At 38.2% G+C, this 20,975-nt stretch overlaps 1 protein-coding gene across 2 annotated transcripts; it reads right to left on the reverse strand.

Annotated features, from left to right (window-relative positions):
• Positions 1-159: 159 nt before the first annotated feature.
• On the reverse strand, positions 160-18,393 carry LOC149012657 (Peroxisomal membrane 22 kDa (Mpv17/PMP22) family protein). Of its 2 annotated transcripts, none has more exons than XM_089158161.1 (8): positions 17,632-18,393; positions 16,363-16,450; positions 15,588-15,682; positions 10,061-10,133; positions 9,847-9,939; positions 9,662-9,748; positions 1,319-1,399; positions 160-650 (listed from the first exon to the last, which is right to left on the reverse strand). In XM_089158161.1, the coding sequence occupies exons 1-7, from the start codon at positions 18,003-18,005 to the stop codon at positions 1,319-1,321; spliced, it is 891 nt and encodes a 296-aa protein (XP_089014287.1). In that variant the 5' UTR covers positions 18,006-18,393; the 3' UTR covers positions 160-650. The 2 variants fall into 2 exon arrangements, 1 of the variants encoding a protein (XP_089014287.1); XR_016173914.1 differs by lacking the exon at positions 160-650 and adding an exon at positions 3,581-3,738 and having other exon boundaries at positions 1,335-1,399.
• Between the last annotated feature and the right edge of the window lie 2,582 nt (positions 18,394-20,975).

Below are 20,975 nucleotides of genomic sequence, written 5' to 3' on the forward strand. Positions count from 1 at the left end.
AAAAAAAACACCAGTACCAAAAAAAAAAGAACAAACTTCCTTAAATTAAAGAAGTTTGTTTTTAATTTTCCTACCTCCATCAACCCAACAAACCACACTTTTGGAATTTAATAGAAAAAATTGTATTTTCAAAATTTTTTTTCCCGCCTTACCTTTATTCCAAACGCAGCCTAAGGGAACCTGTGTTTGATTCGAAGAGAAATACGAATTATCAACAGCAACTGGATGTACTGATCATTGCACTATACCAAGGACTACAGATGGTACCATCGTTGCATTTAATAGTTTGTTTTGTTGTTTGAGTTTCCAAACTGGGAGCACTTTCTCCGCAACATACGGATTATAGAGACTTCATGTCTTCATCTATTTACCAGAATGTGAGAGACAACACACTCCTCTAATAAGAATCCTCCCAAAAATTCAGCCACAATTCCTCAATTGCCAAGGACAAGCACTTAACATACTCACTTAAAGACACTCTGGACACTTATAAATATTAACATGAGTTCATTGATTTGAAAAACACAACAAAGAAAATTGCAGAAGACCTAATCCATAATAAGAAGCATTTTCTTCATCTTTGTTCTCTGCTTGCCTCATCATACAAAATGGTAAGCAGGTTAACAACATTGCAACATCCTCATAGTTCCCTGCCATCACCAGTGCACGTATATAGAAAAGTCAAAGGAACACTTATCGACAGATTTGCAACAATTCATTCTCAAGTGGGTATTGATTTCAACAGCAAGAAAGTTCCTCTACTGGTTATCAGCATCATTATTTTCAGAGATAACAGGTTTAAGAATGAGCATTACATAAAATAAAAAAAAAGAAAGAAAGAAAGAAGAAGACAGTAAATAGGCTAAACATGGCCATCTACTGCAGACATCTCAGAAATTGAGCCACAAACACAACACCAGAAAAACATGATCTTACCCTATAGATGACTTCTATTGTTTGACTCAACTACATGAAGGCTCCATCTTGGTAGTCGTGAACTAAAATATCACAGTTGTCACAGTGCCTAGGCGACCAAAGCATTGGAGGGGCCAAAAATCAAGCCAACCGACTCAACCCCAACATGATGAGCAAGGTCTCTGGACAAGTAGCTGATGAGTGTCCAACTGTGACACTATTCGGAGCTGGTCGTGAATATTCCTTGTGGTGTCTTTTTTTTTTTTTTTTTTTTTTGTGGGGGGGGGGGGGGGGGGGGGTGACAAGTAGAAACTTTGAATATCATGCTTGTATATGTGATAGGTCATGCAATGTTATTATATCAGTGGCTTTTTCACTACACGCTTAAAAGAAAATTGCTTACCTATTTGACAAGGATCTCTTTGTGAGCTTTAAATGACAGAATCACATTCCATGCTAGGGAAACCACATTAGCAGCAAGAACCTGAAAAAAAAACCATTTATTGGATGACTGGAATGAATTACAGACACACAAACAGAGGAAGAAACCTTCATTTCAACATTTGAATGGTGGGGCAACATAGTTCTGTCGTTAGGAAAACTTATGCCTTCGAACATTTTCAGGAGCTATAAAGTTCATTGTGTTATCTGGAAAATGTGAATGAATGGACTACTATAATAGAAAATGAAGCTAAACATTTACCTCATAAAAACTTTTTATAACTTTCATGTTGCAAATACAGACGCTTAAATAAGATTGTTCTAGCTCACTTCCATTGGCATAGACTGTTCAAGCTTTGGACGAAAAAAAGAAAAAAAAGACTGTTCAAGCAAAACTAATATTTTATTATGCCATAACCCTGGTCCTCAATATATCCACATACAAGTATATACCCATATGGTGATTGCACTAATCTCTTAAGAGACTGAAGAGATTAAACAGCCTGGAATGAGCCTTAATCTGTCATAGGTATATGTAATTTTCTTCAAAAAAAAATTCACATGAATCATAAATTAGTTAAGTGGTTGGCCTATCAGTTTTCATCATCCTCCTTGCTGAATAACATGAATTATTTTGATAAGCAAAGCAAATGGAAAATGGGTCTGTATAGAGATCCCAAACCACATGGGAAAAAGAACACTGTACACAGAGCATTGAAGAGCAAAAAGGACTGAATCAAACAGCAGAAATGTTTGGACAGAACGGCAGTTTCTGGTTTTGGGATTAATAGACAATCCCAGAAACTAAAATTTTCAATATTTTCTCAGAATCAGCACCAAATCGCCAACCATGGCATGAATACCCATATAAAAATCTAAGAATCACCAGTCGGGAGATTGATCTGCAAAGATACTCCAAACTCAGTGTTGCTGATGCCAAATACAGACACCTAGGTATCAGCTAACAACTATACACATTCATAATGACCAGAAAGATCAACGGGGGAGTGACCCCTGGCACTAGTGCCAGGGCCAATGGGAGCAGGGAGAGTTTTACAACTTTCATCGGGACAGGGCCATCATTGTCCCTTCCTGTGACTAGGCACAGTCCATGCTCTTGGAGACTGGGTCAGGGACCATTTTTCTTATGATTATAAAGTATTATGAAAGGTATATGCATTCCCCCAACAGCTCATAAGGGACGCCATTTGAAGAAGCAAGCATCAAGCCTATAATGAACCAGATGTATCAACCACTCATCCATTTTGAAAAGCAACAGAGAAATGAATGATCACATCATAAAGAGATTCATAAAGCTATGGTTAATCAACAGATGAAGAATTCCAATTACCTCGACAGAGCTATGAACAGCAAGAGAATTAATTGACCAAGGCCAAGCCTCAAGTGTTTATAGAATTAGATTCTTCTGTACCATCTAATGCAATCCGATGCGACAACTCACAGCCTGAGTAGACCACTCAGCAATTAAGCGAGCACCACCCCTCCCTCTCCCTCCTTAACCCCATTTAGAAAAGCCCTATTTATTTTTTCACGAGCAACTCTTACCGTACAAGAAATGGGCCCAGCCAATACTCTATCCTCATTATCCGTCCTGAAATGTATCTTTATCTAATCCAATGTTCACGAAGGAGAATAAAGGGCAACAGTGCTCATCCACAACAACACAACAAAGCCTCCCAACAAAGGGGCGGCAGGATCGCCCCCACGGGCAAGGCCAGCGTCAAGGCCAAGCCACCCTCACCACTCCCAGGTATTGGTCCCCCAGCTCTCGTTCCTCAAAGGATTTCACCCGAACAGGAGCATGGCCCGTTGAACGTGGCCCCCCCAACGCTTTCTAAGCTCAAAAAAAGACCAGCTTTCAGCACTGATGCTGCATCTTTCCAATCTAATCACATAACATGACCTAAGGACCACAGGGTTGAAATCCAAGAGGTAAAGCCATGTTATGGTTGACCTTATTGCATGGTCGAGAGCACTTGTGTGTCTGATGCAAGTGACAGTGTATAAAAAAAGCTATCATGGAGTTCTGTTGCTTCTTCCGTTGTCAATTCTATCTGTGTTTCTACAGTGGCCAAAGTACAAGCTCATTTTCTTCAGCCATAAAGAAACTTTTGATTCTCAGAGTACCTTCTTCATACACATAAAATAAAAAGAAAATAAATAAATAAAAGAAGACTAGGTGATGTAGGACATTCTAGAGTACCTTCATACCGGGAGCCCGAAGGTTTCCGCACAAGTAGAGTCCGCGGGGACAAACAATCTAAATGGTGTATTCAGTACGGTTCTTCTCATTGTTGGGGAGGGTCATAATGTACCCAGCCTTACCCCTGCTTTCACAGATAGGCTGTTTCCAAACTTGACCTGTGACCAATTGAAAATAATGGAACAGCCTTAGTACCTAGCCATTGCACCAAGGCCCACCCTTCTTAGAGATAAGTTTAACTATTTTTTGTGATTCAATAGAGAAGATGGCAAACCAACTACGAGTAGCGATCAACTGGCTAAGGTTGGAAAAGACTAGGTGACATAAGAAATTGTTGAGACTCCACATCAAACCACAAACTAGTCCTATTCTGGGCACAAGTACAACTAATTGGAGTTTACAGGCTGTTTTAGTTGAAAGAACAAAAGAAAAGCTCTTATGAAACATGATGGGAAAAACAACCCTGGTTCTTTTTTTTAATTATATATATGTGTGTGTGTATGTGTGTGTGTGTGTGTGTGTGTTATCAAGAAAGGCTAGATAGAAGAAGAATATTGCCTTGGATTCACACCATCATGGATTCAATCCAAGAACTCCATAATCACTCATGCTTTCATTCCTTGATTATCTTACATCCTCCAGTAATTTTTTTTAGATCCAAAATGAAAAGAAGAATGAAATAAATCCCTATAACTAATTTTCTAGTAATCACTACTCTGTCGTATGTAGTAACAGCTTCTCTAGCAGTAACTCCCTAACAACTCCGTAATAAAATTAGTGCATAACAATTCTGGCCAATAAAAATACATAACACTTGTAATCTAAGAATTGAATTGACATGTGACTGCATAAATCCATGTGCAATGTTGTCATCATTCTGTGCCTAAAGGTAACAAGATCCACGTAGGGGACAATCGGTAGGGGTACACTAGTAAATATCATGAATGAAATGCCCCAGTAGGATGTGTATGATCAAATTACCAATAAGGTGCATGTCCCAGACAGAACCATGTCACAAGTCACATTCCTTTGTGAGAAAATACATGGTCTAGTTTCTTTCTGTCAGACTGCAAAAATACTTAGGGCAACAAACACGACTTTCTAATAACTGATGCAAACAGGACCAAGGATGCCTCTCATATATGATAAATATTAGAAGCATACTTGCATTACTGTTTCACATCATATCGCATCATGCTTGTTCTGAACTATTTGTAGTTCTTATTTGTGATTGAACTACTTGTTGAGTTCTTTTGAGCTCACCCTTCGGGGATAATGTTTGTAATAATAAGAAGACACAGCAATAAAAAGCCAAGGTACAGTTTCAGCTTTCACCACTTATGTTCCTCCACAGTTCTGGAGTGATGGTGTTCCAATGGTGGCATATCTCATTAATAGGCTGCCAACTCATGTTCTAACTGCTGCCAGCCTCAGGTTTTGATGAGGGAATCCACCTTTATTTTTCTTCCAAAAATGTTATGTTGTGTGGTCTTTGCCGGGAATCACCAAATACGAGGTAAGTTGGATTATATCACTTCTCCGTACAGGGGCATTTATAGGTCTTTGTTGAACGTGGTCGTGCCACCTCAAACAACTTTCTCGAAGCTTATCACTTATGGGAGCAACTCCCAAACCAACTCTAATATGATCATTCCTTATCTTATCCATCCTAGTTTTGCCACTCATTCATCTTAGCATCATCATTTCTGCCACACTAAGTTTATCTATATGATTCTTTTTAACAGCCCAACACTCTGCATCGTACATCATAGCTGGTCGAACAACAGTCCTATAAAATTTTCCTTTAAGCTTTAATGAAATACGCCGATCACACAAGACCCCAGACGCACCTCTCCACTTCATCCACCCTATTTTAATTCTTTGGGAAACCTCCTCCTCTAAATCACCTCTTTTACTTATGATTGAACCTAGGTACTTAAAACAATCACTCTGAGGAATCTTCTTATCATCAAGTATCACCACCTCATCGTCTACCCGATCATGACTAAAGTTACAAACTAGATATTCTGTCTTCGTTTACTTAGTTTAAAGCCTTTTGATTCCAAAGCTACTCTTTATGATTCTAATTTGGTATTAATCCCCACTCAAATCTCATCAATCAACACAATATCATCAGCAAAAAGCATACACCAAGGGATCTCATCTTGAATGTCTTTGGTTAATTCATCCATTACAAGTGCAAATTGATATGGGCTTAAAGTTGATTCTCGATGTAGCCCAACTGTAATTGGGAATTCATTACTTTGTCCCCCCACTGTTCTTACACTTGTCACCAAACCATCATACATATCCTTAACTATATCTACATATTTACTTGCAACATTTCTTTTCTATAGTACTTGCCAAATTAACGCTCTAGGGACTCCATCATAAGCTTTTTCTAGGTCAATAAATACCATATGAAGGTCTTTCCTACATTCTCTATACCTTTCCATAAGTCTCCTAATTAGGTAAATAGCCTACGTTATAGATCTTCCCGGCATAACCCAAACTGGTTCTCCGTAATTGTAGTTAAGTGTCTCAAACGGGTTTCAATTATTCTCTCCCATAATTTCATAGTATGGCTCATCAATTTAATGCCCCTATAGTTATTACAACTTTGAATATCTCTTTTATTTTTGTAAATTGGAACCACGACGCTTCTCCTCCATTCATCTGACATTTTCCTTGTGCTCATAATCTTATTAAACAACTTAGTCAACCAAACTAGTCCATGGGTTCCTAAGCTCTTCCATACTTCTATTGGGACTTCATCAGGACCTTGTGTCTTGCCGAGTTTCATCCTCTCTACTTCCATACTTCTTTTACTTTGGACATCGAAATTCTATGTATATAAGTTTGAAAATCGGTGCCTTGGTGAAAGGTGTGACCTTCCGAATCATAAGTGCTTGAAGTAAGCTCATTTAGTAAACTAAAGAAATAGATTTTCCATCTTTTCTTAATGTCCTCATCACATACTAATACTTTACCATCTCCATTTTTAATACATCTAACACGGTCAAGATCTCTACTCTTCCTATCCCTCATCTTAGCTATCTTATAAATAGATTTTTCCCCTTCCTTCGTGCCCAACTTAATGTATAACTCTTCATACTTCTTTTCCCTTGCTTTTCCCACAATTTTCTTAGCTTCATTTCTATCCAGCCTATACTTTTGAAGATCCTCAACATCCTTAGTTCTTTGCCATGTCTTAAAACTAGCTTTCTTATTCCTAATGGCAGCTTGAACCTCACTATCTCACCACCAAGTCTCTCTATAAGAATGGAGCTTTCCTTTTGATTGACCTAGGACATCTTTAGCCACCTTCTTGATACACATAGCCATCTCATTCCACATCGCATTTGTATCCCCCTTAAAATTCCACTTTCCTTGTTTGACTACTTCATTAACGAAGGATCTCAAGCACTCTCCTTTCAAGTTCCACCATCTTATCCTCGGATAGTTAACCTTGGACCTTTTATGAGTTTTTGGGGTTAAGCACATATCCAAGACCACAAGTTTATGTTGTGCAGTTAAGCTTTCCCCCGGTATCACCTTACAATCCTTGCACAACAATCTATCAGTCATTCTAGTTAGGAAGAAATCTATTTGGCTTCTATGGTGTCCACTTTTGAAGGTAATTAAATGCTCATCTCTCTTTTTGAAGTAAGTATTTATAATAGTTAGATCAAAAGCAATAGCAAAATCTATAATTGAAATCCCTTCCTCATTCCTCTCTCCAAAACCATATCCTCCATGTACACTCTTATAGCCTCTTTGATCTTTTCCAATATGTCCATTTAGATCACCTCCTATGATAATCTTTTCTCCTTGACGAATTTCTTGCATTAATCCATCCATATTTTCCCAAAATTCTAGATTTAGACTTTCATCCAATCCTACTTGAGGTGCATATGCACAAATTATATTTACGAACTCTTTCTCCATTACAAGCTTGATAGCAATAATCCTATCACCCACTCTTTTAACATCCACCACATCATTTTTTAAATCTTTATCCACTATTATACCTAGTCCATGTTTATTTGTTTTTATCCCCAGTATACCAAAGTTTAAAGTCATCCAAGTCTTTAGCTTTTTACCCTTCCATCTAGTCTCTTGAATGCAAGCTATACTAATCCTTCTTTTCCTCATAACATTTATCAATTCTAAACTCTTACCTGTTAAAGATCCTATGTTCCAAGATGCCAATCAAATCCTACGTTTTTTGACTAGCTTCTTTACCCGCACTCGTCCACGGCACAGGAACCCTTGCCTACTTATCACCGCATCCAGGTGCCGATGCAACGCGTCGCTTACAAGGGATGCCCTAGCTAACCCTTGCCCACTTATCACTATACCCAGGCCACATAAGGCCATATTTTGCCTTTGATGTCAGTGTGGTGAGGCAGTATGTGCATGGTCCACATACCTCTCACATGAGGCTGTTTATAGAATCCTAAGGTATTAGTAACATAAAGCTAAAAAAAGGATGACCAGCAGCATACACTCAGCAGTTGAGTGGTTTCAGATTCACAACAGCCTTCAAGTTTTCTCACAGTAGAAGCGGCAGATGTTGGTCTTCAGATCAGGTTGAGTTAAACAAAAGCAGAACATAAGAAATAGAAAACTAGAAAATAAGGATAAAGGAGGTTCCTTGCTCTCAGCTAGGTTCCTCAATCCTATGTATTTAGCCGTCAACAGCAAGGTTCTGACCTTACTTATCAGTCAAGCAAGAGATAATAGAATAATGCAAAGCAAAGCTTCATTAATCAATTTCATCAAGTCTGTGCATTGAGAACATATTTATTGAGTGTAATACATGGTCTTCAAGTTTGCACAGAATATAGGAACCACTAGATTTTGCTAAGTTAGCTACTATTCTCAGCAATAGGACAAATTAGAAACTTACTAGAAGTAAAAAAAATTAGAATCTAGGCTTTATCGATCAGCCACATGCTTGAATGCTAAAATAGAAACAGATTTTTAGAAACTTAGAAACAACTAAAGTAGAAACTAAATAAAATTTTAAGTCTTCAGTGTTCATAAAAGATCCTCACCTACTCTACTCCTGAGCCCCACAAAATCTTTAAATAATTTTCCTTCAAAGGCTCAAAAAGGGCTGTTACACTGTCATATTACTGTTCATGGGACACTGTTTGGCCTCTATTTGGTCCTTCTAGAATACTTGCCAGACTGGTTTAACTTGGCCTAGTTGGTCCAATGGAAACTGGTTTAATTCAGCCGAAGTTATACATCAATTTGAAGTAGGCCAAATAGAGGCCCCCCAGCAAAAGTGTGCTTTTCTCCAAACATGGGCAGTTTAGGGTTGAAGCCTACACCGATGCACACCAGGCTAGCTGTCAGACGACTAGAGGTCAACATCTGGGTATTGCAACTTTGCAGAAGGAAATTTGGTGATTTGGAGAAGTGAAAAAACAGGCTGTGGTTGCTACATCAATGGCAGAGGCTGAGTTCTGAGCTGCGAACGTGGCATCCGTGAACTTCTTTGGCTGTTAGGGCTTACTCAGGATTTGCACATAATTGGGAGTCGCCCATGCAGTTATTTTCTGATAGTGAATATGCAATAGGCATTTTTCACAACCCAGTCCAACATCAGTGTAAAAAGCATGTTGAGATTGATTAAAGAAAAGTTGCAACAAAGGGAAATTTTGTAATCCTTCTGTGCAATACAAGGAGCAAACTGCTGATGTATTTACTGAAAGCCTCAGTAGTAAGTCTATTTTCCCATTGTTAGCACGTTGGGCATGACCAATATCTATGCACCAACTTGAGGGAGAGTCTTACAATATGGGTGTACTCGGGTTCAAGGGTATTTTTGTCTTTCTACTCAGTTGTACTCATTCTAGACTATTCTTCAACCCATTACAGATAACCAAAGACTGTGATCTCATAAAACACAAGTCATTCCTCTCATTCAAACAAGGACCAAACTTGAGCCCAATGATCTAGAGAATGGAGTTCACTCTTTGGGCTCTGGTTTTTGGAGTCTACTATACCTGTCCAGTCACCATAACACCACCACAACAAAACAAATGACAAGGATTATGTTAACCAAACCTGAAATTGCTGTGGAACAAATCGAAAGTTAAGAAACTGGAAAGGTATCCACAATTGCCAATTTGCCACTACAGCAGAAAACCACTCCTGTATAAGGTTGAAACATAAAAACAGATGGGTCATAAAAGAGAAACTAAAATTTGCTTAAATTTTTTTTGCTCAAAATCAAAAGTAGGAATATACACCTGTTGAAGTTTTGGTACTACTTGTGCTGGTCTTCCCTCAAGAGTTACAAGTACAGATAAGAAAACTCCAATGAAGATGGGAGAGAAAAGGAACTGCAATGAAACAAAGTGTGTTCCAAACCCAATTAATTATAAGTTAAACAGAATAAACTAGCCACGACAAATAGTGTTGAGTGTGGACAGAAGCTGGTTCAGCACGGGAAAGGGGAAACACCTGATCAAGCAGAAGACGCAATACAGCACCAGAAGCTCCAGGCACTGTCACCAATTTACTTAGGTAAAAATACCTACAGAGCCATTGTCAAAAAAATCATTAAAGCATCCCAAGTCACGAGCATAGTTGTCAAGGCACCGCCTAGGCATCCAGGCGCCCTTAGAGGTCGTAAGGCAATTGTCGCCTTATTGTTAGGTCATAAGGTGGTCGCCTTGGTGTCTGAGAGGTCACCAATGCGTGGTGAGCGACTTTTTAGTTTTTTTTAAAACCAAATCAATGATGCCAAATCGAAGGCAAAGAATCAATTGGCAATTAGATTCCAATTAGAAATTAATTATTGGTTGGAAGTAATATGCATACTTGCAGTGATGTTACATGGGATCATTACATTACCCCCCCCCAAAAAAAAAACACACACACACACACAAAACCAAAAGTTAAAACGATTGACTCTAAACTCGAGTCGTAAAACTCCAAGCCCTAAAACTTAGAGGAGAAGGCGAGAGTTGCGGTGAACTATCAACGGCAACTTCTTTTTTTTGGATGAATAAATAAATATATTAAACAATAGGAAATCAGGAGAACAAGGCTTCTAATCAGAAGATCGAAACGAAGAGCTAAGACCCCAGGAGACAACAATAAGCCTATTCCTTGGGGTATCATCAACAGGGGGTGGGGCATAGCTAACAGTCTAGAAGATACATCAAAATAGATGGCATTCCCACCAAAAGTGATGGATCAAGGCACAGTACACTAGCTTACCAATCCGATCGCAGATGGAAGAACCTGAAAAGTTTCTAAAAATCCAAGACCAATCTCGGAAGAACCCATAGGATCGCCTCAAACGGGGCCAAATGGAAGCATGGGCTTTTCCCCAAATAGATCTGGAGAAGGGGCAAGAAAAGAAAAGGTGCTCAAGGTTCTCCAAACCGTTTCAGCAGAGGATGCAATTGGGTTTAGCAGGAATGTGGCGGTTAATAAGGAAGGATTGGGCGGGAAGGGCTTGGTTGAGGGCTCTCCAAAGGGTACGGGAGTGAGGGGAATGTAACATTTGAACCAAACCAATGGGGGCCAAGGGGGCTTAGGATTATGGGATTTGAGAAGGTTCCAAGCTAATGAAATGGAAAAGGTTTTGGAGGGGGAAGGGAGCCAAATGATGAGGTCTCTAGTGGAGCTAGAGAGGGGGAGAAGAGATTCCCAAACCTGTGTGAGAATGGGGAGGGGAGAAGGAATCCAAAATCCATTTGAGATTAAGTTTGACAAGGGGGAGGTTTTGGGGATACGGGTGTCATAGATAGTGCGGGGACCAAAGTGGTTATAGAGAATGCACATCGGATGCCACGGATCAAGCCAAAAGGAGGTGGAGGAGCCAGAGGAGATGGCGCGGGGCACAGCAAAAGAATTTTCTCCAAACCCATTAAGGGTTGGAGCGGCATAGGAACAGTCCAGAGGGAATCAGACTGGAGATGGAAAGAATGGACCCATTTAACCCAAATAGAATTATGCTTTGAGGCAATTTTCCAAATGAGTTTGAGAAGGTAGGCTACGTTAACATCAGTGATCCGGCGGATTCCGAGGCCACCTTCAGAGATAGGGCGGCAGATGGAAGACCAACTGACCAAGCGAATGAAGCACACGGCTTCCTGCCCTTTCCAAAGGAAAACACAGAATAAGGATTCCATAGCATGGATGGCAGATTTGGGAATGGAGAAAATCCCGCACCAATAGAACAGCAATTTCTTACTTGTTCTTTTCCCTTTTTTTCCTAAAAAATATGGTACAAAGTTACAAAGCTCCATAACTCAAGGTGCAGCAGCGGTAGTGAACTCACTCTAGTAGTTGGAGCAGCACTCCGGTGGTTCTTTGAATCATCTACTCATCTCAGGCGAAGCCGCGAAGATTGGGGATGTTGTTCTCTGCTTCTTTTCCTCTCTCTTTTTTTCTTCGTTTAATCGATTTGCAGTAAACTATCCCAGAATAAGATGGTGGAATTTGAAAGGAGAGTACTCTAATTCCTTTGTTAATAAAGTAGTCAAACAAGGAAAATGGGATTTTAAAGGGGATTCCAATGCAATGTGGAATGAGATGGCTATGTGTATTAAGAATGTGGCTAAAGATGTTCTAGGTGAATCAAAAGGAAAGCTCCATTCTTATAGAGAGACGTGGTGGTGGGATAGTGAGGTTCAAGCTGCCATTAGGAATAAAAAAGTTAGTTTTAAGACATGGCAAAGAACAAAGGATGTTGAGGATCTTCAAAAGTATAGGTTGGATAGAAATGAAGCTAAGAAAATTGTGGGAAAAGCAAGGGAAAAGAAGTATGAAGAGTTATACAATAAGTTGGACACGAAGGAAGGGGGAAAATCTATTTATAAGATAGCTAAGATGAGGGATAGGAAGAGTAGAGATCTTGACCATGTTAGATGTATTAAAAATGGAGATGGTAAAGTATTAGTTTGTGAAGACATTAAGAAAAGATGGGAAACCTATTTCTCTAGTTTACTAAATGAGCACTCTTCAAGCACTTATGTTTCGAACAATTACACCTTTCACCAAGGCACCAATGTCCGAACTTATATACGTAGAATTTCGATGTTTGAAGTAAAAGAAGCTTTAAGGAGGATGAAACTCGGCAAGACACAAGGTCCTGATGAAATCCCAATTGAAGTATGGAAGAGCTTAGGAACCCATGGACTAGTTTGGTTGACTAAATTGTTTAATAAGATTATGAGCACAGGGAAAATGTCAGATGAATGGAGGAGAAGTGTTGTGGTTCCAATTTACAAAAATAAAGGGGATATTCAAAGTTGTAATAACTATAGGGGCATTAAATTGATGAGCCATACGATGAAGTTATGGGAGAGAATAATTGAAACCCGTTTGAGACACTTAACTACAGTTATAGAGAACCAATTTGGGTTTATGCCAAGAAGATCTACAACGGAGGCTATTTACTTAATTAGGAGACTTATGGAAAGGTATAGAGAATGTAGGAAAGACATTCATATGGTATTTATTGACCTAGAAAAAGCTTATGATAGAGTCCCTAGAGCATTAATTTGGCAAGTACTAGAGAAAAGAAGTTTTGCAAATAAATATATAGATATAGTTAAGGATATGTATGATGGTTCGGTGACTAGTGTTAGAACAGTGGGAGGACAAAGTAATGAATTCCCAATAACAGTTGGGCTACATCGAGGATCAACTTTAAGCCCATATCAATTTGCACTTGTAATGGATGAATTAACCAAAGACATTCAAGATGAAGTCTCCTGGTGTATGCTTTTTGCAGATGATATTGTGTTAATTGATGAGACCCAAGTGGGGATTAATACCAAATTAGAATCATGGAGAGTAGCTTTAGAATCAAAAGGCTTTAAACTTAGTAGATCAAAGACAATATCTAATTTGTAACTTTAGTCATGATAGGGCAGATGATGAGGTGGTGATACTTGACGATAAAGAGATTCCTCAAAGTGATTGTTTTAGGTACTTAGGTTCAATCATAAGTAAAAGAGGTGATTTAGAGGATGAGGTTTCCCAAAGAATTAAAATAGGGTGGATGAAGTGGAGAGGTGCGTCCGGGGTCTTATGTGATCGGTGTATTCCATTAAAGCTTAAAGGAAAATTTTATAGGACCGTTGTTCGACCAGCTATAATGTACGGTGCAGAGTGTTGGGCTGTTAAAAAGAATCATATAGATAAACTCAGTGTAGCAGAAATGAGAATGCTAAGATGGATGAGTGGCAAAACTAGGATGGATAAGATAAGAAATGATCATATTAGAGTTGGTCTAGGAGTTACTCCCATAAATGATAAGCTTCGAGAAAGTCGTTTGAGGTGGCACGGCCACGTTCAACGGAGACCTATAAATGCCCCTGTACGGAGAAGTGATATAATCTATATTGAAGGAACTAGAAGAGCTAGGGAAAGACCTAAGATAAGTAGATAACCTTAGGAGAAGTGGTGAGAAAGGATATGTATAGTTTAGGCCTTGTATCTAGCATGGCCTCGAACAGAACTGATTGGAGGGCAAGAATCCATGTAGCCGACCCTATTTAGTTGGGATAAGGCTTATTGTTGTTGTTGTAATCAATTTGCAGTAAAATCCAGCGACCTTTTGGGTGTTTGTTCACCGTCTTCTCAAGCGACAGTATGATTCCGGCAAACTTTTTTTTCTTCCAATTTTGAATCTGTTTTAACTGAACTCTGATACTGTTAATAGTGTTATAATCAGCGATCATTCGGGTGTTTGTTCACCGTCTTCTCAAACGATGGTATGTCTTCGGCAAACTTCTTTTTTCCCCAAACTTTGTTTCTGTTTTAACCAAACTCTGTTACTGGTAATACTGTTATAATCGACTAAAGAGACCAGTTTATTAGCTTCTATTGATTACTGTTGCTTGGAAGTAATTTGTAAGCTCATACTTATCTCTGATCAGTGATCCCTTTCCCCTGTTTCAGTGTTTTGTTGCTTCATTTTTGTTAGTTGCGGCACATGGTTTTCTTGGCTATTATTGAATAATTTTTAGAGAATCAGAGGTTCCATAATTAGTAACCTATTCCAATTTAAAAAATAGCATCTTGAAGCCTAATGATCTCTACTGGAAAAGCCTCAACCGCCTCAAAAGCGCCTCGGAGGGCACCTCATCGACTCATCGCCTTAACTAGCCTAAACCGCCTCACATTGCATCGCCTCTTCGCCGTGACAACTATGGTCATAAGCAGATAAAAAAAAACAATTTGGTTGTCCCAGACTCCCAGTGGTACCATACTAAAAATGACCCACCACAATGGGTCATTTGGGGTCAGCCAATATTGAGAACAAACAGAACTAAGAACTATATGCGTAAACCAAATGGAGTTTTGGCTAGTTTTTACCTGAGAACTTGGGTGAGCTTCTGGCTTGTTCAACCAGGCACGTTAAAGATGATTAGTTGGCCATCAGCAACACCCAAGACGAAATCCAGCTAGTTGGCAAGATGCCACCTATATCATCTATTCTACTAGTAGCACAATTTCTCATTAGACTAATTAAGGGGACCTCTTTTAATTAGGCTACCAACAGAAAATAAGTCAAAGACAATGACCATCAGAATAAATATTATTCCCTTTGACCCCCTCCCCTTCTTTAAGAAAGGTAAAAATAAAAGTTTTTGAATGAAGTAAACAAGTAGAGACCACCAAATTACAAGCACAGACACCTAACAATATGCAAACAATGCAGCAACAATGTTCAGGCTACTTTGGCTGATTGAAGAACTAACCAGCCTATTCAATTGATGAGCATTTTTTTTTTTTTGAAGGGTATTCTTGCTGTCACCTGAAAACATACAATATCTATAGTATCACAATTCCCTTCTTCATTAATATACCTTAATATCAAATAAATGCCTCAAAGAAAGAGAGAAACAACTATAATGAGTATCAAAAAAATCAATTAAGGATACCACAAATAAATAAATTAATGTCCATAACAGAATCAAACCTCCCGACAAAACTGTACAGCCAAATAGATGCTGAATCTTACCAGAAATGCAATGTGGGACCAACTAATGCAAACCCCAAGAGAGTGAATAGAAATGTTCGCTTCAAGTCCAGCGTTGAGACTTGATCAATTAGTAGCTGAGTAGTAAAATAGTATGAAGTAGTTAGCTAGTAACAGATAAGATTTTTTTTTTTTTTTTTTTTTTTTTGGGGGGGGGGGGGGAATGTAGTTTTAAGTAGTAATCGAATAGCTGTTTAAAAGTTTCAAATAAAAGAGAAACTAAATTAGATCCACTATACTTGCTGTTATAGCCCTGTTTGAAGCAGTCATCTTTGAAACGGAAAAAGGATATGAATATAAAACTCTGGCATGCACTTAAAGTGCTACACTTTAGCACTTTTAACACTTTAACAAACGAAAAGCTAAAAATTGAAGTTGGCATGGAGCAACCAAGAGAGAAACAGATACATGGAATTCTGGAAATCAAGGGAAGATAAATCCCTCAACTTCAAGAAATCAACTGAAAGTTCCGCTCAATCCTGTCTTGGTTAAAAAAAGTTAATACATATCCAAGGGGTTCAGGACTAGCATTTGTCGAGCCCAATAATATTTGATTAAAAACCAACACTTTTCCCAGGTTTCCTAAATTAAACAATGTTTTGGAGCTAACTCTCCATAATCAACTTGGCTATGCAAGATTGTGGTCTCATGGGGAAAGCAGTGCAACTAAAAATTGCTCTAATATCTGGACACTTTAAGGGAGGAAAGGATCAACATTATGGGTCTGTTATAGACAAACAAAGAAAAAAATGGATACCTGGCACATTAAATCCCCAACGAAAGTCAAAAGTGCAGATGTGACCGCTTTGGTCAATACTGGATACTTCTCAAGAAGAGACAAATACCTGGAAAAGCAAAAAGTGAGAAAGCTAACTTGCAAAATAGAAGTTAATGCAGAATTGGTCTCAGCCCAATAAAGCCAGCAAGTGATCGATTGCAACAGGTTTTCATACAGGGACAAAAGTCACAAGACAATATTAATGACAGAATTTTATAACACTTTCATATACTTCACAAATGAAAAAAATAAATAAAAAGTATACAACCTCGAATCACCACCACTAATCCATACCTATTGCTTCACCACAATAGGGATGTAGCTGCACCGCCAGAGTCCGAGGAACAAAATCACCACCAACCCAAAGAGGTAAAAACCAACTTTCTCAATCACCCAAAATTGTAACGCATGTTTTTCCTTTATTATAATATAAGAGGTTGGGTTTCAAGAATAAGAATGTAGGGTTGGGCTCCTCTACTTACATAAATTCTGCTCCATCCTGCTGCCAAGCACTCTCAGTGTGCCAACTTGCATGAGGTTGGTGCAACTGAGGAATTTATATCTATTATAACCTTTCAGGTGGCAACACAGTGCAGACAGGGTCTTAAAGTCTGTCCAAATCATGATTGAATGATATTCAACAGCGAAACAGAATTTGAAGAATAACCAAAGAACAAAACTTTAGGAATGATAAAACCTATTGGCGGGGGACCAGAAAAGTACCTTACTAGAAACGCATTTGTTGGCCATTGGCAACATTCGAAATTATCAGTTCTGGTGTTTGTGTTCTTTTGACATGAATTTAGAATAGAACTTGTACGTGATGCTCGGTCGATTTTGTTATTTTGATTTATAATTTTAACCGAACGGGTGAATAGAATATATTATTCGGTCACTGGAGATTTGATGTTATTTTTTAACCCAACAATGAACAAACCCAATGGTCCAGCTCGACATGCTCTAGTGTCATAAGTTCATAACTAACAATTCTAGTTTATCGAACAATGAGAAACTACCTCAGCCATATGTGAGGGGCAATAAAAAAAAAACTCACATCAAAGTATCAAACCAAATGTAAGCTCAACTAGATGTTAGAAACAAGTGGGCAGAGAAGGTTTTTCTATTTACAGTAGAAATTCAGAAAATAATAAAATATTGATGAAGAACATCAGACCAGAAACGAATGGCAGCACAAATGGTACATCACAATAAAATATACTAACGCAGCGAAAAAAGAAACATAAATACCAGGAAAGCAAGGACCAGTTACTTCCACCTCCATCATCCCCTCCGCCACCAGAATTTCCGTCGCCCTGGCCCCCAAAACCACCAGGTCCTCCCCTACCGCCATCTGAAACTGCCGAAATCCGCAGGTAATCCATACCCAAGTCTCGAATTTTCAATCTGGAATCACCCATGTCTTTAAACCCATTTCCATGTAAGGATGTTAAAGAGGGTGTGTATAAGAAGCAAGTGGAACACACCCTTAAACCACTTGTCTTTGCAGAATATGCAGCAATCCTACTAAGGTTACAGAAAGGATAAACTGGTTTTGGATTGAACAAAATGGAACGGGGAAAAGAGGGGGTTCTACGAATAATCGTACTCAGGTTTATAGCCATCTTTCCCTCTCTGTCTAGTAATCTGCTTCAAAGGCTTTGTCCCCTGAGAATGTTTCTAACCGGATACCTGGTTACCATAAGCATTTGGGTTTAGGGCTTATGGAGGGACAGTGAGAGAGAGGGAGAGAGAGAGAAACAGAGATAAGAGTCTCCGTAGTCGAAAGCCTGAAATGGAAAACCAGCTGTCAGCTGCGTTGGTGAGTCGCTTGATGGAGCGTGGAGAGTGCCACCAAGGAAAGAGAAACCATTAACTTCCAGTTAAGCTCCGTGCAGTTACAAAGCCTGGATTGGTGCCGGCCGATGCTGTATCGATCTCGTTTATAGAGTGTATAAAAGGGTTGTATACTTTTGGAGGAAAAAAAAAGGGTTGTATACTTGTATGGAAATGTTTCAGCTCCATTTCCCTGTTTGTTTATAACTCTTCTATGTGATGAAATCATGTACGGTACATATAAAAAAAACAAAAATAAAAAAACATTTATGCACCAAAACAAAATTTTCTAAGTATCTGGATTTGAGAGTTCTAATGAGAAACTCAATGATAAACATTGAGAAATTTGATGGGACTGAAGACTTTGAGATTTGGAAGAGAAAGATAAGAACCCTAATGGCACAACAAAGATTACTAAAGGCTATAAATGATCATGCTTTCTTCAAAAGCATAGACCCTATATTAAGGACTAAGGTAATGGATAATGCAATTGGTTGCATGCTTTGGAACATCACTGATGGTGTTATTAGGTGCCTTGGTGGGGAAGATAATATTCCTATTAAATGTGTAGACAAAGTTTGAACAAATTTATCAAAACTAAATAACAGGATCTATTTGAAAGAAATGTTATATGGCTTCAAAATGGATCATGCTATTAGTCTAGACTTAAATTTATATATGTTTAAGAAGTTGGCACAGGATTTGGCTAGCATTGAGAATAAAAGTAAATTAGATGACCAAGACTCGTCTATTATATTTTTAAATTCCTTTTACAACAATTATCTTCTTGTTAAAAATTCTATAAAACATACTTGTCAAAATGTGACTCGTGACCAATGTATTGAGACTCTCAATAATAGATAGTCAAATTTGTTGGCTTCTATGAACGCCAAATGAAGTGGGGACAACCTATTTGTGAAGGGCAAGGGCCCTACAAACTAGATAAGCCCAAAAGGAAATATAAGGGGAATGACAATCATACCAATAACAACAAGAACAACAATAAGAATAATAAATCTAACTCTAACACTAAAACATGTTTCGTTATAAAAAAGTTGGTCACTTTAAAATAAATTATTATGCATATAAAAGAAAATTGAAATAAAATGAGACATCCAATTCTGATATGCCCTCTACTAGTAATGGCGAAGCCAATATGTATGAAGATATTTGTGAGGTGTTAATCATTTCTGATAGTGATAGTCATGATGATTGGATTATTTATTCTAACTGTACTTACCATATGTGTTCTTATTTACATTGGTTTACATACTTAATTGAGACAGATAATGTTAAAGTTATGATGGAAAACAATAATGTGTGTGATATGGTTGGCATTGGTACTATTAAATTGCTCACTCAGACTAATTTTGTTTTCATATTGCATAATTTTATATACATTCATGATCTAAAGAGGAATTTGATTTCCATAAGCAACCTCGATAGTGATGGTTTTGATACAAGTATATCTAATGGTGTTCTTACAATTTGTAAAGGTTCACATGCATGTTTGAAAGGTAAATCTCGAATTGGTTTGTATGTGTTAAATGATAATACTTATATCAATGATGTCTCTAGTACGTGTTTATTGTCTAATGAGTATACATGTACAAGTGTGTGGCATTATAGGTTGGGAAATACAAGCTTTAAATAAGCATGGCCTTTTTGGCAATAATAAAGTTGAACATTTTGAGTTTTGTGAGTATTGTGTTTTTGGTAAACAACACTTGTTGGTTTTGGGGTTGGATCCCATTTATATAGTGCCATATTGGAATATTTACATGCTGATTTGTAGTGGCCAACATCAGTCATGTCTTGTGGAGGTAACTCCTACTTCTTATCCCTATTTGATGACTACTTTAGAAAGACTTCGATTTTTTTATTGAAGTCCAAGGATGAGATTTTTCTCAGGTTTAAGAAATGGTTTGTTTTAGTTGATAACATTAATGGAAAAAATATCAAAACATTAATAAATAATAAGGGGTTAGAAATTGTTAATGAAATATATAATGGGTATTGTAAATACAAAGGTAATCAAATGCACGAAACAATTAAAGATACTCCTCAACAAAAACGGCATTGCTAAAAGAATGAATAGGACTATCCTAAACAAAACAAAATGCATGCTTATTAGTTATGGATTTCCCAAGGGGTTTTGGGGTGAGACTGTGGCTATAGCTGTTTACCTAATAAATAGATGGTTTTTTGTGATCATAGGTTCCAAGACTCCTGAGGAGATGTGGTGGGGGAAGGCCCCCCAAGTTGGATAACCTTAGGGTGTTTGGTTGTGAGGCATTTGTTCATCAAGCATTTGCAAGTTGGAACTTAGGAGTATGAATTGTATATTCTTGGGTTACCCTAAGAGAGTTAAAGATTATAAATGTTGGGATAGATCTATATCTAGGGTGGAGTCCTTTGTGAGTAGGGATGTTCTCTTTAGAGAGAGTGTATTTCCTTGCTTGTCTATTGACAATATCAATCTTGACCCTCTAGGCCAAAGATTGACTGATTTCACTCGGTTTGACTGAGAGCAAGTTGGTATTCCTATGGATCTTGTTCAGACTATTGATAGTTATGAACCTATAGCTCCCATGACTTCCCTGCGACTCAGCTCTGATGATAATGAGCCTGAGGTTGTGGAGCCTGATATTGATGGTGAACCTTTGCCCTCTCCTGTGACTTCTACTAGTGATGTGGGTTGAGTTCTTGATTTGGAGTAGCTACCAACTAGCTAGGGATAGAGTGATGAGAGAAATTAG

This window comes from Hakea prostrata, chromosome 6 (genome assembly GCF_041222555.1).
Source record: "Hakea prostrata isolate BN-2017 chromosome 6, UWA_Hpros_2, whole genome shotgun sequence".
Classification (NCBI taxonomy): Eukaryota; Viridiplantae; Streptophyta; class Magnoliopsida; order Proteales; family Proteaceae; genus Hakea; species Hakea prostrata.